Here is a 14,441-nt window from a genome sequence, read left to right on the forward strand (position 1 = left end):
ACTGAGCTCGGCCTGTGAATGGGGTCTCATGACTGTGGCACGGAGGCTCCCGTCATCAAAAGCTTCATTTATGCCCCAAAAGAGATTTAAACCCTTCTTAGTCGGTCACTCGGTGAGCCTGACACCCCCCATGGCCACCCTCAGCTCTGTCCGCAGGGGCACAGGGATCGTCGCAATGGGGATCCCTCCTGTCCCCCACGGCAGCCCTGGATGTTGGAGTGTGTGTGCACACGTGTGTGTGTATTTAGCCTGGAGAAGAGGAGGCTGAGCGGAGACCTCATTGCTTTCTACAACTACCTGAAAGGAGGTTGTGGAGAGGAGGGAGCTGGGCTCTTCTCCCAAGGGACAGGGGACAGGACGAGAGGGAATGGCCTCAAGCTCCACCAGGGAAGGTTCAGGCTGGACATTAGGAAAATATTTTTCATGGAAAGGGTCATTGGGCACTGGCAGAGGCTGCCCAGGGATGGGGGTTGAGTCGCCTTCCCTGGAGGGGTTTAAGGGACGGGTGGATGAGGCGCTGAGGGACATGGGTTAGTGATTGATGGGAATGGTTGGACTCGATGATCCAGTGGGTCTTTTCCAACCTGGTGATTCTAAGATTCTATACGTGTGTGTGCGTGCACTGGCTCTGAAAGGGGATGAATGGGCATCCCCTGGAACACACACACACACACACACGCAGGTGCCCCCAGCCCAGCCGTGCAACTGCAGCGATGGGAGCAGGAGGGGAACAGGACACCCTGTCCTCTCTCTGCTGTGCAGAGAAATTCCAGAGGGAATCTGGCAATACCCTAAGGCCTGGCTCTGTCTTTCCCCTCCTCCATGCCCTGCTGAATCCCCCTCCAGGCATCAAACCCCATCCAGACCCAGCCCCAACCCAGCCCCTTTCCCTTCCAGGCCCTCCTGCTGCTCCAAAACGGTGGTCGCAGCTGTGGGGGCTGCAGGGCCATCCTGGTGGCTCATGGAATCACTAGGCTAGAAAAGACCTTTAAGATCATCAAGTCCAGCCATACCTGTCCACTGCCAAAGCATATCTGAGCACCACATCCGTCTGTCTTTTAAACACCTCCAGGGACGGAGGCTCCACCACCTCCCTGGGCAGCCTCTGCCAGTGCTTGAGAACCCTTTCAGTGAAGAAATCTTTCCTAATACCCAGCCTAAACCTCTCCTGGCACAGCTTGAGGCCATTTCCTCTCATCCTTTCAGCTGTCACTTGGGAGAAGACACCCCAACCTCCTTTCAGGCTGTTGTAGACAGTGATGAGATCTCCCCTCAGCCTCTTTTATTCCAGGCTAAACAACCCCAGTTCCCACATCCCTCTCATAACCCTTGTTCTCCAGTCCCTTCCCCAGCTTTGCTCCCTTCTCCAGACGTGCTCCAGCCCCTCGATGTCCTTCTTGTACTGAAGAGCCCAGAACTGAACGGAGGATTCGAGGTGCAGCCTCTCCAGCGCTGAGTCCAGGGAGACAATCCCTTCCCTGCTCCTGCTGGCCACACCAGGGCTGATCCAAGCCAGGATGCTGGTAGCCTTCTTGGCTACCGGAGCACAATGAAAGCCCTGATTCCTAACAGTGATCCCTAACAAGCCTCGATTCCTATCAGTGATGGATCACAGCCCTTCCCACACCACGAGTCCCTGGCACGGGGACAGCAGTCAGAGATGCTTAGCTCACTGGGGTCCCACATACCCAAGCAGGATCTAAATTTTGGGGATTAGACTGAATTTTTCTGTCCTTTTACCTTTTGGGCATTTTTTTAAATTGACCCTCAGCAAATCCAAACTCCAGTCACCCTGACATCCCCCCAAACCCAGTTTGCAGGCCCAAAGACATCCCACTGGTGGTGCGGAGCCGCTCCAAAGCCTCCGCAGCTCAACAGGAAACAGGCAGCAGTAAGAGGATAAAAATACCCTCGAAGCAAACAAAACGTCTCTGTGCTGGGATCAGGGAGCTGCAGGCTGCTCCAGCCCCGCTAATCAGGGCCAGAGGGAAGCTGGGCTGGACGACCACGATGACTTTGGTTTCCAGCATGTGTGAGCTCTAAAATCACCTGGGAGCTGCGTGCAGTGAGCTCGGAAGGACTGGGGGATGCTCAGAGAGAAGCCGGGCATCCTGTTACTCAATCCTCCCCTGGAATATTATAGGATCACAGAATGGTTTGGATTGGAAGGGACCTCAAAGCCTGTTCGAACCCACTGCCATGGGCAGGGACACCTCCCACTGGATCAGGGGCTCCAAGCCCCATCCAACCTGGCCTTGAACACCTCCAGGGATGGGGCAGCCACCACTGCTCTGGGCAACTTGGGCCAGGGCCTCCCCACCCTCACAGCAAAACATTTCTTCCTAAGATCCCATCTCTATCTCCCCTCTTTCAGCCTAAAACTGTTCCACCTCATCCTATCCCTGCCCTCCCTGATCCAGAGCCCCTCCCCAGCTTTCCTGGAGCCCTTTTCAGTGCAGGAACCTGCTCTAAGGTTTCCCTGGAGCCTTCCCTTCTCCAGGCTGAACAACCCCAACTCTCTCAGCCTGGCCTTGTACGGGAAGTTCTCCAGCCCTTGGATCATCTCCATGACCTCCTCTGGACTCGCTCCAACAGCTCCATGTCCTCCCTGTCCTGACGACTCCAGAACTGGTCACAGGGCTCCAGGTGGGTCTCACAGAGCGGAGCAGAGGGGCAGAATCCCCTCCCTCCCTGCTGGCCCCGCTGCTCTGGATGCAGCCCAGGAGTGGGGTGACCACCCAGAGCCCCGAAAACCAAATTCTCCTCTAGCTCCGGTGAACCCCCAGCACCAAGGGAGCCCCCTCCTCCACTGGAGAAGCCAGCATTGGTTCTGAGGGATGTGTGGGGAGCAGGGGGCCATGCCCCCTGTCTCACCCAACCCCAAACAATGGGTGCATTTGAGTGCTCTGGCCACAGCGAGTCCCCACCACGAGGCCCCCAAGCCCCTTGAGAGCCGCCTAAGGAGATTATTGCTCCTCACATGAGCCACTTGGGCCCCGCGGCCTCACATTGGGGAGGGTGGAACACAAGGGTGGCAAGAAAAGGGAGCGGAGAACTGATGCCTAGAAGCCCAGCGAGGATCCCCATGAACACAGGAAGGGATGTGGATGATACATTATTGTTTGCAAAGGGTGCTCCATGGGCTAGAAAACACACGGACACAAGGAACGCTCTTCCTGTGGTCATTTCCAAGCAGGAACTGACCCAAAAAGAACAAACCTGGGTGCTACCACCGCTGGGCACCTCGGGGCTGCCCAGTCTCTGGAGGAGGGGGACAAGTGTTGGGGGTCCAGCCACGTGTGACTCAGCCAAGGCAGCAGCCAGCAGGGAAGGCAGAGGGGCCAGAGCCTCGTCTAGGTAACAAGGAGGCAGCCCCAGGCATAGCCAGGAATCTGCTGGAGGGCAGGGAGGCTCCAAAGGGATCTGAACAGGCTGGACCGCTGGGCTGAGACCAATGGGATGAGGTTTAACAAGGCCAAATGCCGGGTCCTGCACTTGGGGCACAACAACCCTGAGCAGCTACAGACTAGGAGAAGTCTGGCTGGAAAGTGCCTGGAGGAGAAGGACCTGGGGGTGTTGGTTGACAGAGACTGAACATGAGCCAGCAGTGTGCCCAGGTGGCCAAGAAGGCCAATGGCATCTTGGCTTGGATCAGACATGGCATGGCCAGCAGGGCCAGGGAGGTTCTTCTCCCTCTGGACTCGGCACTGGTGAGACCGCTCCTCGAATCCTGGGGTCAGTTCTGGGCCCCTCACCACAAGAAGGATGTTGAGGCTCTGGAACGAGTCCAGAGAAGAGCAACGAAGCTGGTGAGGGGGCTGGAGAACAAGAGGAGTGGCTGAGACAGCTGGGGGTGTTTAGCCTGGAGAAGAGGAGGTTGAGGGGAGACCTATGATTCTATGAAAGGGCGCAGACGGGTGAAATGTTAAACCTCTGTTCTTTATTCGGTGCCTGGTCTCCTTGTCCTGCTTCCCGAGCGCGCTGTGAGCAAGCAGGACAGAGAAAGTTTTCCAGGGGTGACCTGAACACAGGGAGCGCTGCGAGAAGGCAGAGCCAGCCCAGGCTGGAGGGGCTGTGGGGCAGGGGGAACCCCCTCCATGCATCCCCAAATTCCCCTCGGGGACACAGCTCTGCCCCAGCCACGGGGCAAACTCCAGGTATCCACGGCCACCAGCGCCGATCCCAGGAAGGCTCCATTGAGAGCAGGAACTGCTGCCTCCATCCCACCCCACAGGGACACTGGGGAGTGTGCCGGGACCCCAGCCCCTCCGCAACCTGCCTTATTGCTATAGTCCGAGCAGCAGAGCAGCCAGGAGGAATCCAGGAGTTCGCTGTTTGAGGAGGACATTGTCCAAAGCCAAGAACTCGCCATGAGGAGGGTGGGCTGTCATCTTTCTGGGGAAGGAGGAGCTGCTGCCTCTCACCAGCCCGGCCGGTGGTGCCAGCACTGCCGGGGCTGGCACAGAGAAGGAGGAGAAAGAGTTGTGCTCGTGTCCAGGAAGAAATGCGCCGTCGTCCTTTCCAGGGCCTCCTGCGCATTCCTGAGCCTGGAGCTGAGGCTCTACAAACTCATTGCACCTCCAGCAGCAGTGACTGGGGAAGGGCACTGGGAGAACTGGAGAAACAGGTAGAACCCCCCTGCCCGTCCCCCCGCCCGGCTGCTAGTTGCGTTGGCTAGGCAGCTCCTGGGAGATGAATTTCCGAAGGCGCTCGAGGTACTGGCTGTAGAGTTCAATGTCATTGTGCCCGGCCCCATCCACCCACAGCGGCTCCACGGCCTTGGGGCAGCGTTCAAAGAGTGCGAGGCCATGGGAGAAGTCAATGACTTCATCCTCCGTGCCATGGATGATGAGGACGGGAGAGGTGATTTTGGAGATCTTCTCAATGCTGCCAGGAAGTGAGGGTGGAAAGAAATGAGAGAGGGGGGGTAAGTACAGGGATCAAGGCACCCTCCATTCCTCCTGCCCCCAAAAACCAAATCCCCTCGGGGAGAGGGACCAGGAAATGCTCTTTGATCACAGCAGAGCCCAGGGACGCAAAGCTTCTGCCAAGGATGAGCTCCAGGACAAGATCCCGCCCGGCGTGACAGACAAGGACCAGACAGCAGTGACAACAGCCCCATGGGACTGGGGCAGGGCTGAGGGAAACCGCTTCAGGACAGCGTGAGCCCAGGCCCGCCCCGCGGCACCATCAGCCGTGCCGGGTTTTGTGGAGAAGCCTGTCTGTTCTCAGCCTGGCCCCAAAGGCCGTGTGAGGCCACCAGGATGCAGAGCGTGGGCTGGTGTCCCCCAGCTAAGGCTTCCGGCTCAGGGATCGTCCCTCGGGTCCCACTGGCCTGGCTGCAAGGGAAAGGCAAAACCAGAGCTCATCCCACCACCTCAGCGCTGCCTTCCCATGCCGAAGAAATTAGCCCTGGGGGAAAGACAGGTCCTGGGGACTCCCAGGACTCATGATACTCAACAAGGGGCCGGTGGGACAGGCCTAAGGCTAATGGGCAAGGGCACCAGGACAGGATGGTCAGAAGGTGATGCCACCATAGAACATGGGATGCACACACAGCATGGCCCTCAGGAGGGGGCACAGGATGGGTTATGAAACCCCAGAGGAGACAGGGGGATCCTGATGGGTATATACCATGGGAAACGGGCCCCCAGTTTTCCCCGTAACCCTTATCTTTGGCCATGCTGGCATCCAGGACAGAGCTGGTCTGGAAACCATCTCCCCAGCCCCTGTCTCTTCTCCTCAGACCACTCACTTGGGGAAGGCATCGAACCAGTAGGTCTTCTTGGTCTCCGGGAAGGCAACTCTCATGCCAGAGGTAAGAGGGGAGTGGAGCACGATGGCAGCGCACTCGTAGCGGGAGGCCAGATCAACTGTGGGCACCGTGCCGATGCTTTGTCCATACAAAATAATGTTCTCCGGGCTGATCCCATACCTGCAAGAGGAGAAAGCAGGTTAGTGGCAGGCACCAGAGTCACATAGGCAGGAGATACAGTGCAGGGGGTCACCCTACTCCGGCCACAGCACGCTGCAGGGCTCCCTAGAGAGGGATGCGGCTCTGTCCCCGCTGCCTCTCCCAGCCACTTGCATCTAGGCCCAAAGCAGCTGCTCTGGCAGGACCAGGAAGCAGCCAGGGCTGAGCTTGCCTGGTGAGATCCAGGGGATGTCAAGGCTCAAGCCTGCCAGGAGCAGGATTACATGGAGATTTGCGGACCCCACATCGCAGCCACATAGGGCAGCCTCCAGTTCGTTGCATTGTGCACCAGGCCTGGTTGCAGGCAGGGCAGAAGGGGCAGAGCCCCTCATGGGGGGATGTCCAGGGCTGAGCACAGCCAACAGAGAGCCTGGGAGCAGATGGACAGGGAGCACAGCTTGTGCCAGCACTCCTGCCCCTCTGCTTCTCCTGCAGCTGCTTTCTGGCCACCCCTTCCCACTGTGAGCAGCCTGGATTCCCTCTCTGCGAGATTTCCTGTTTTCCAGACCACCGGGTTTTCCTGGCGGCAGCATGGATGTCCTTCCTTCCCCCTGCTTCCTCTTGGACACAACAGAACTCTCCTCCTTCCCGGTGTCAGCCCCAGCGCTGCTCACACCACCAGGCAGGCTGGCAAGAGGCAGCAGCTCCCTCCTTCCCCAAAAAAGATTCCCTCTGGAATTTCTCTGCAGAGCCCTGCTCACCGCGTCCGCAGCGCCTGCCACGCGGCGTCGATGTCGGAGTAGAGGTTTCTCTCTGAGGGTTTCCCTGTGCTCACTCCATAGCCCGAGTAGTCGTAGGAGAAGATGTTGCAGTTGATGCGGGTGCCCAGCCCGATGTAGAAGCTGCTCATCTGCCCCAGGTCCACGGCGTTGCCGTGCGAGAAGAGCACCGTGTACCTGCAGCACCAGAGAAAGACAGGAACGATGGGTTAATCGTGGACTCGGCTGCGGTGCCGGTGCTGCCCAGGCCACTTTGGGAACAGATATGCCCAGGTAACACCAACCACGATGTCCACGTCGGAGTCCAAGAGCCAAACCCCACAACGCAAAGGGCTAACACATCTCCAGCCACCGAGGAAATCCTCATGATGCCTTCAGCCCAACCCCAAAGATACCCAGACCCTCCTTCACTCCCAGCAGAAACAGGCAGGATGGTTCTGTTCAAGTTTGTGAGTCTATTTTAGGCAAAACAGCTCAGGATTCGGGGCCATTTGCCCAACAGGGACTTCAAATAAGAATTCTGACAGTATTTTTTTTTCTCTCCTGAGCCTGGCAAGACACCAGACACTGGGAGAGAAGTGAATTGTGGGAGTGACAAGGCACAAGAAATTTCCACCATAAGGGGAAAAACAACGTTAATCATAAAAATTAACACTAATAGCTGATTGATAGAAGCTTGGCTCTCTGCAGCCTCCTGGTACTGAAAGGGGCTCCAAGAAAGCTGGGGAGGAGCTCTGGATCAGAGAGTGCAGGGATAGGACATCCCCACTAGGAAAGCCTGCAGAGGCCTCCTATAAGGCAGCTCTCCAGACCCCATAAGAGCCACCTCCCTCACCCAAGACCACCTGGTGGCTTCAAAGCTGAGGGCAGATCCAGGCTACGTTCTCCAGCACAGATGGCCCTGTGGACACCGTTCCTTGAAGGACACACAGCTCTGGGGAAGATCTCAGTTTGTGGGACCAGCCGGGGTGCTGCAGCCTTTGAGGTCTGACCTCGCTCCAAGGTTGAACCCTCAAACCACGGTGCCAGCACAGGGAGCAGCCACCAAGTCCCCACCTGTCCCCATGGCCTCCCCTTGTGCCTTGCAGCTGGGAAGGGGTCTCCACCTTTCACCCCAGGCTGGCCCTCTCCAGCTTCCCAGTTCCTGGACCCATGGCAATGACAAGCAGTGGGTTGTCCCTAACTCCAAGCTGGCTTTCACTCCTACCGCTCTTTTCCTTCCAAACGTGCCAATAAACGAGACTGAACGTGCAGACCCGGATCGCTGCGGGCACCTCCTGCAGCTCACAGGCTCCTGCCCATCCCTGTGGTGACTGCGGGGCTGGAGACGGAGGGCAAGCAGCCAGCACAGACCCCTCAGACGTTCACCAAGAGCCTCACAGAGAAACTGGGTTCTCAATCAGAGTGTAACATCCTGGTGACATCCAGAGGGATCTGCGGGACAGCCTAGGGAATCCCAAAGTCCCTACAGCCTCCAGCTTCTCCTCCACTCCCCATTTAACCCCATTCCCAATGCAGCCACAAGCCAGACCGGTCCTGGCAGCCACGCTCACCCACCCCACAGGACACATCCAATACCCCGGGGTAGGGCCAGCACGGTGCCAGGTCAGGCTGGGACAAGGAGGTGGCACTCAGCTGAGGGACAGGAGAGGGCAGGAAGGCACCGTGCCCACCAGCCAGGGTCAAGCTGCTGGCAGCAGCATGAGGCTGGCACATCCGTGCAACTCGGGGAGGTTCTTCTCCCTCTGGACTCGGCACTGGTGAAACCACACCTTGAATCCTGTGTTCAGTTCTGGGCCCCTCACCACAAGAAGGATGTTGAGGCTCTGGAGCGAGTCCAGAGAAGAGCAACGAAGCTGGTGAGGGGGCTGGAGAACAAGAGGAACAGCTGAGAGAGCTGGGAGTGTTTAGCCTGGAGAAGAGGAGGCTGAGGGGAGACCTCATTGCTCTCTCCAACTCCCTGAAAGGGGGTTGTGGAGAGGAGGGAGCTGGGCTCTTCTTCCAAGTGACAGGGGACACGACAAGAGGGAATGGCCTCAAGCTCCGCCAGGGGAGGTTCAGGTTGGACATTAGGAAAGAATTTTTCATGGCAAGGGTCATTGGTCCCTGGCAGAGGCTGCCCAGGAAGAGGGTTGAGTCACCTTCCCTGGAGGGGTTTAAGGGACGGGTGGACGAGGCGCTGAGGGACATGGTTTAGTGTTTGATAGGAATGGTTGGACTCGATGATCCGATGGGTCTTTTCCAACCAGGTGATTCTACGATTCTAACTCACCTGGCACCCGGCACGCAGCGGACGTACATGCAGCCGACGCGGTTCCCTCGGCTGCTTTTGGTGACGAACACCTCGATGTTGTCCAGTTCCCGCTGGGAGTACTGGAAATCCGCCCGGTCCTTCAAGTGTAGCTTCCACCGCCCCATGGCACCGCCGCGCAGGGAGCCGGTGCTGGTGCTGCCGACGGGCTCCGGCTCAGGGACCATGGCGTAGGTGGGCTCCGGAGGCAGGAAGGCCAGTTTGGCAGCGATGCGGCTGGGGCAGGGAGGGCAGCAGAAGAGGCAGCAGAGTTGGCTGATCGACAGCCCGTTCATGACGGCAGCGAAAGCGAGAGGCAGCCCGAAGCGAGGGAGGATCCAAATCAGACAGAGGCCGGGAACAACGACGGCCTGAAGAGGCCCTGTCCTCAGCTGGCCCTCGGCATGGCTGCTGCCGGCAGTCCACGGCGGGCCGGGGCACTGCTTGGGGCTGGGGTGGCTGCCATCCGTCCCTCCGCTGGCCTGCAGGCAAGTAAGGAAGCAGTGAGAGCTCCGCAACCCCCCCAGACACGCGTGACCCACAGCTGGGGACAAACCCGCAGCGCCCCGAGCCCAGGGACACCCCCTCCCTCCTTTAACACCCCCTTCCCTCCCAGCTCCCCCAAACCCAACCCTCCTTCAACACTTCCCAGCCCACAGCGCTCAACACAACCCCCACGCACCCCACACACACAGACACACACACACGTGCTCCGCGAGAGTCGTGGTACAAAGGACACAGCCCCTCCGGGACCCCCAGCTGCCAGCACAGGCATGTGGTGGGAGTGCCGAGCTCCTGACGGGAAAGAGGAGAGGGGAAAATAGGGGATTAAAAAAAAAAAAAAAAAAAAAAAAGCAACTATTTTCTGCAAGTTTGGGCACAGGCTCTCGCTGAGGAATGTCAAACCAGCCCACACCCCGAGGAATTCGCTCCATCTGCTTCCTAAGGGCTGGGAAAGGGGAGGAAAGGGTGAAGGAGGAGGCCTCCCAGCCGGGAAGGCACGAGGCGCGGAATATGCTGAAAGATTTGCTGAAAGATTTGGACGGGATGCTCCATTCCCCGGCCCTGTAGGCCCTGTGATGAGTTGGGGTCCCCCTTGGGCTGGTGGCCACGCACAGCGGAGCCCGTATCGTGCCGGACACATCCCCTGCAGGATTTTGGCCCCCCGAGTCCTGCTGGGAACACGAGCACCCACAGCAGGTGAGGGTGTCCGGGCACGGCGAGGTGTGGGGCTGCGCAGGAGGCTGCTGGGGGAGCACGCAGCCACGCCACGGGGGTCACACTCACGCCGTGGGGCACGCAGCCGCGCCACGGGGGTCACACTCACGCCGTGGGGCACGCAGCCGCGCCACGGGGGTCACACTCACGCCGTGGGGCACGCAGCCGCGCCACGGGGGTCACACTCACGCCGTGGGGCACGCAGCCGCGCCACGGGGGTCACACTCACGCCGTGGGGCACGCAGCCACGCCACGGGGGTCACACTCATGCCGTGGGGCACACAGCCACGCCACGGGGGTCACACCCAGGCCACACACCACCCTGACCCCCCCCACTCCCCAACAAACACAAGCTCTGCCCCCCAGCACAGCAGGGGGACCACACGACACCCACTCGTTGAGCCGAGTGGGCCCTCCCCGACACTGACCCCCCCCTCCCAGTGACCAGTGGGGGCCCCTCCACACACACAGAGAGGCAGGGGACCCCCACTGTTGAAGGCCCTCTGCCCTACACTGACCCACATGGGACCCCCCCAATCATGCCCCCCCGCAGTGACCCGTGTGCCTCTTCTCCCCTCAATCTGCCTGGACCCTCCCTCCTCATCAGTGTGAGCCCCCCCTCCACACAGACAGACCTGTGTGTCCCCCCATCACTGTGAGCCTCCTTCCCTCCCCCTCCCCGACCTGCTTGCCCCCCCATCAGTGTGGGTGCCCCCCCCAAGTCTGCTGGACGTCCCCCCGCTACTAGTCAGCATCCCCCTGCCTGCTCTGGGCCTCCTTCCCTGCTTGTCCCTCCCCAGCATTTTGGGTCTCCCCCATTGCTGCCCCCCCCAAAAATCAGCTTGGGCCTCCCCCCTCATTGCTGCCCCCTCCCCATTGCTTCCCCCCTTCCCCATCAGCGTGGACCCCCCCCATATTGTTCCCCCCCCCACCAGCCTGGGCCCCCCCACCTCAATCAGAATGGCACTCCCCCCCCCCCATTGCTACCCCCCCTATCAGCCTGGCCCCCCCCCCAACCATTGCTACGCCTCCCATCAGTCTGGGGCCACCCCCCGCCATTGCTACACCCCCCATCAGCCTGCCCTCCCCCCCCATCAGCCTGGGCACCCCCACCTCAATCAGAGTGCCCCCCCCCTCATTGCTACACACCCCCCATCAGCCTGGCTCCCCCCCATCAGCCTGGGCCCCCCCAAATGCTGCTCCCCCCCCATTGCCACCCTCCCGCCCCTCCACTGCTACCCCCTCATCAGCCTGGGCCCCCCCAAATGCTGCTTTCCCCCCCCCGTTGCTCCCCCCTCATTGCCACTCTCCCCCCCACTGCCATGCCCCCATCAGCCTGGGCCCCCCAAATGCTGTTCCCCCCCCATTGCTCCCCCCGATTGCCACCCTCCCCCCCCCACTGCCATCCCCCCATTAGCCTGGGCCCCCCTAAATGCTACTCCCCCCATTGCCACCCCCTCATCAGCCTAGCCCCCCCCCCCTCACATTGTTTGACCCTTTCATTAGCCTGGGTGCCCCCCCGCCATTGCTACCCTCCCCTCACCCCCCATCAGCCTGGGCCCCCCCAAATGCTGCTCCCCCCAATTGCCACCCTCCCCCCTCACTGCTACCCCCCCATCTGCCTAGGCCCCCCCAAATGCTGCTCCCCCCCCCGTTGCTCCCCCTCATTGCCACTCTCCCCCCCACTGCCATCCCCCCATCAGCGTGGGCCCCCCAAATGCTGTTCCCCCCCATTGCTCCCCCCCATTGCCACCCTCCCACCCCCACTGCTACCCCCTCATCAGTCTAGCCCCCCCTCTCACATTGCTTGCCCCTTTCATCAGCCTGGGTCCCCCCCCCGCCATTGCTACCCTCCCCCCCGCCATCAGCCTGGGCCTCCCCCCCCCCCAGTTCCCCCCCCATGCCACCCCATTCCTGTGCCCCCCCCCCCCTTATTGTGACCCCCTCATTACTGTGACACCCCCCGTCCCCCTTCGCACCTGCCCATGCTCGCTCCCCCCGTCTCCTCTCGCCCGGTGCCGCCGCCGGGACTCGCGGCCTCCGAGCGGGGGCGGCGCTACGAGACGCGGCGCCCGCCCGGCCCCGCCCACTCGCTGACCGGAAATGACATCATCGCGCCAAACACCCCCGCCTCGTTGCTAAGACAACACGGGCTCCCGCCTCGCTCGCAAACAGGAAGTGACGTCAGAGCCTCCTTCCTGTCCTTGTTGCTACGGCAACAACGCGGCCTTCACCATCGCGATGGCCGCTCGGGGCCTGCAGGAAGAATCATAGAATCATAGAATCACCAGGTTGGAAGAGACCCACCGGATCATCGAGTCCAACCATTCCTATCAATCACTAAACCATGTCCCTCAGCACCTCGTCCACCCGTCCCTTAAACCCCTCCAGGGAAGGTGACACAACCCCTCCCTGGGCAGCCTCTGCCAGTGCCCAATCACCCTTTCCGTGAAAATTTTTTTCCTAATGTCCAGCCTGAACCTCCCGTGGTGGAGCCTGAGGCCATTCCCTCTCGTCCTGTCCCCTGTCCCTTGGGAGAAGAGCCCAGCTCCCTCCTCTCCACAACCTCCTCTCAGGGAGTTGGAGAGAGCAATGAGGTCTCCCCTCAGCCTCCTCTTCTCCAGGCTAAACACCCCCAGCTCTCTCAGACGCTCCTCATAAGACCTGCTCTCCAGCCCCCTCACCAGCTTCCTTGCTCTTCCCTGGACTCGCTCCAGAGCCTCAACATCCTTCTTGTGGTGAGGGGCCCAGAACTGACCCCAGGATTTGAGGAGCGGTCTCCCCAGTGCCGAGTCCAGAGGGAGAAGAACCTCCCTGGACCTGCTGGTCACGCCGTTTCTGATACAAGAGGGGAGAAGCGCTCACGTCTGTTCTCTACGTGTAGCCAAAGCACTTCAGACCCTAAATACAGACACAAACCCACCCCACGTGCCGCAAAATGGGGGTTTGGCCTTGGACTGAGGGCCGGGGTAAGACCTAAGGTCCAACTCCTTCCCCTCCTCAACACCAGCACTGAGCAGCCCTGAGGAGTTGGTAGGAGGAGAAGTTTGATGTGAAGCGGCCATGGGTCCTCCCAGCCCAGAAACCAGCCCTGTCCTGGGCTGCATCCAGAGCAGCAGGGCCAGCAGGGAGGGAGGGGATTCTGCCCCTCTGCTCCGCTCTGGGAGACCCACCTGGAGCCCTGTGTCCAGTTCTGGAGTCCTGAGCACAGGGAGGACATGGAGCTGTTGGAAAGAGGCCAGAGGAGGCCACGGAGATTATGTGTGGGCTGGAGAACCTCCTGTATGAGGCCAGGCTGAGGGAGTTGGGGTTGCTGAGCCTGGAGAAGAGAAGGCTCCAGGACAGGTGGTTGATTCACCTTCCCTGGAGGTGTTTAAGGCACGGGTGGATGAGGTGCTGAGGGATATGGTTTAGTGTTTGATAGGAACAGTTGGACTCGATGATCCGGTGGGTCTCTTCCAACCTGGTTATTCTGTGATTCTGTGATTCTGTGACTGAAAGGGGCTCCTGGAAAGCTGAGGAGGGGCTCTTGATCAGGGATTGCAAGGATAGGGTGTGGGGAGCAGTTTTGAGCAGAAAGGGGGGAGATGACCCATCTTGGACCTCCAGAACGCCTTTCGAGACTCTCTGGACCCCTCTAGACATCCTCTTGACCCATCCAAAAGCCCCCCAACCTATCTAGAGCCCCTGAGTACTGATGTAGGGCCCTCAGGATCCCTGTAGGGACCCCGATGACTCTTCTAGAGCCCTCTAGGATGATTCTAGGGCATCTAGAACCCCTCTAGAGCCCCCAAGGACCGCTCTAAGGCCTTCAAGGACCCCTCTTAGACCACCAGGACCCCTCTAGAGCCCTGTGGGACAAGTTTATGGCCTTCCACGACATGTCTTGGACCCCTTAGACCCCTCTAGAACTCCTTTAGGGCCTTCTAAGACCGTTGTAGGACACCGCGGAACCCTCTAGAGCCCCTTGGGACCTCTTTAGGGGCCCAAGGGGGGCAAAAAGGGATCCCCCTAAGCAGGGTGGGGTCAAAAAAAATATGGAACGCTTCACGAATTTGCGTGTCATCCTTGCGCAGGGGCCATGCTAATCTTCTCTGTATCGTTCCAATTTTAGTATATGTGCTGCCGAAGCGAGCACGAACTCCCGTACTTCTATAACGCTATTTAAACCTCAAAAATGTATAATATTTACATCATGGTGAGACTTTAGTTTTTTGAAATCTCCCTATTTTCTCACGAA

At 59.7% G+C, this 14,441-nt stretch overlaps 1 protein-coding gene and 1 non-coding gene across 2 annotated transcripts; both read right to left on the reverse strand.

Annotated features, from left to right (window-relative positions):
• Positions 1–3,918: 3,918 nt before the first annotated feature.
• Positions 3,919–12,279, reverse strand: ABHD17A (abhydrolase domain containing 17A, depalmitoylase). Its single transcript, XM_069878175.1, has 5 exons — positions 12,181–12,279; positions 8,966–9,465; positions 6,676–6,870; positions 5,756–5,935; positions 3,919–4,887 (listed from the first exon to the last, which is right to left on the reverse strand). The coding sequence occupies exons 2-5, from the start codon at positions 9,277–9,279 to the stop codon at positions 4,662–4,664; spliced, it is 915 nt and encodes a 304-aa protein (XP_069734276.1). The 5' UTR covers positions 9,280–9,465; positions 12,181–12,279; the 3' UTR covers positions 3,919–4,661.
• Positions 12,280–14,232: 1,953 nt separating this feature from the next.
• On the reverse strand, positions 14,233–14,339 carry LOC138732010 (U6 spliceosomal RNA). The gene has a single exon (XR_011339243.1). It is a non-coding gene; the product is annotated as a U6 spliceosomal RNA (small nuclear RNA).
• Between the last annotated feature and the right edge of the window lie 102 nt (positions 14,340–14,441).

Source organism: Phaenicophaeus curvirostris, chromosome 28 (assembly GCF_032191515.1).
Source record: "Phaenicophaeus curvirostris isolate KB17595 chromosome 28, BPBGC_Pcur_1.0, whole genome shotgun sequence".
NCBI lineage: Eukaryota > Metazoa > Chordata > Aves > Cuculiformes > Cuculidae > Phaenicophaeus > Phaenicophaeus curvirostris.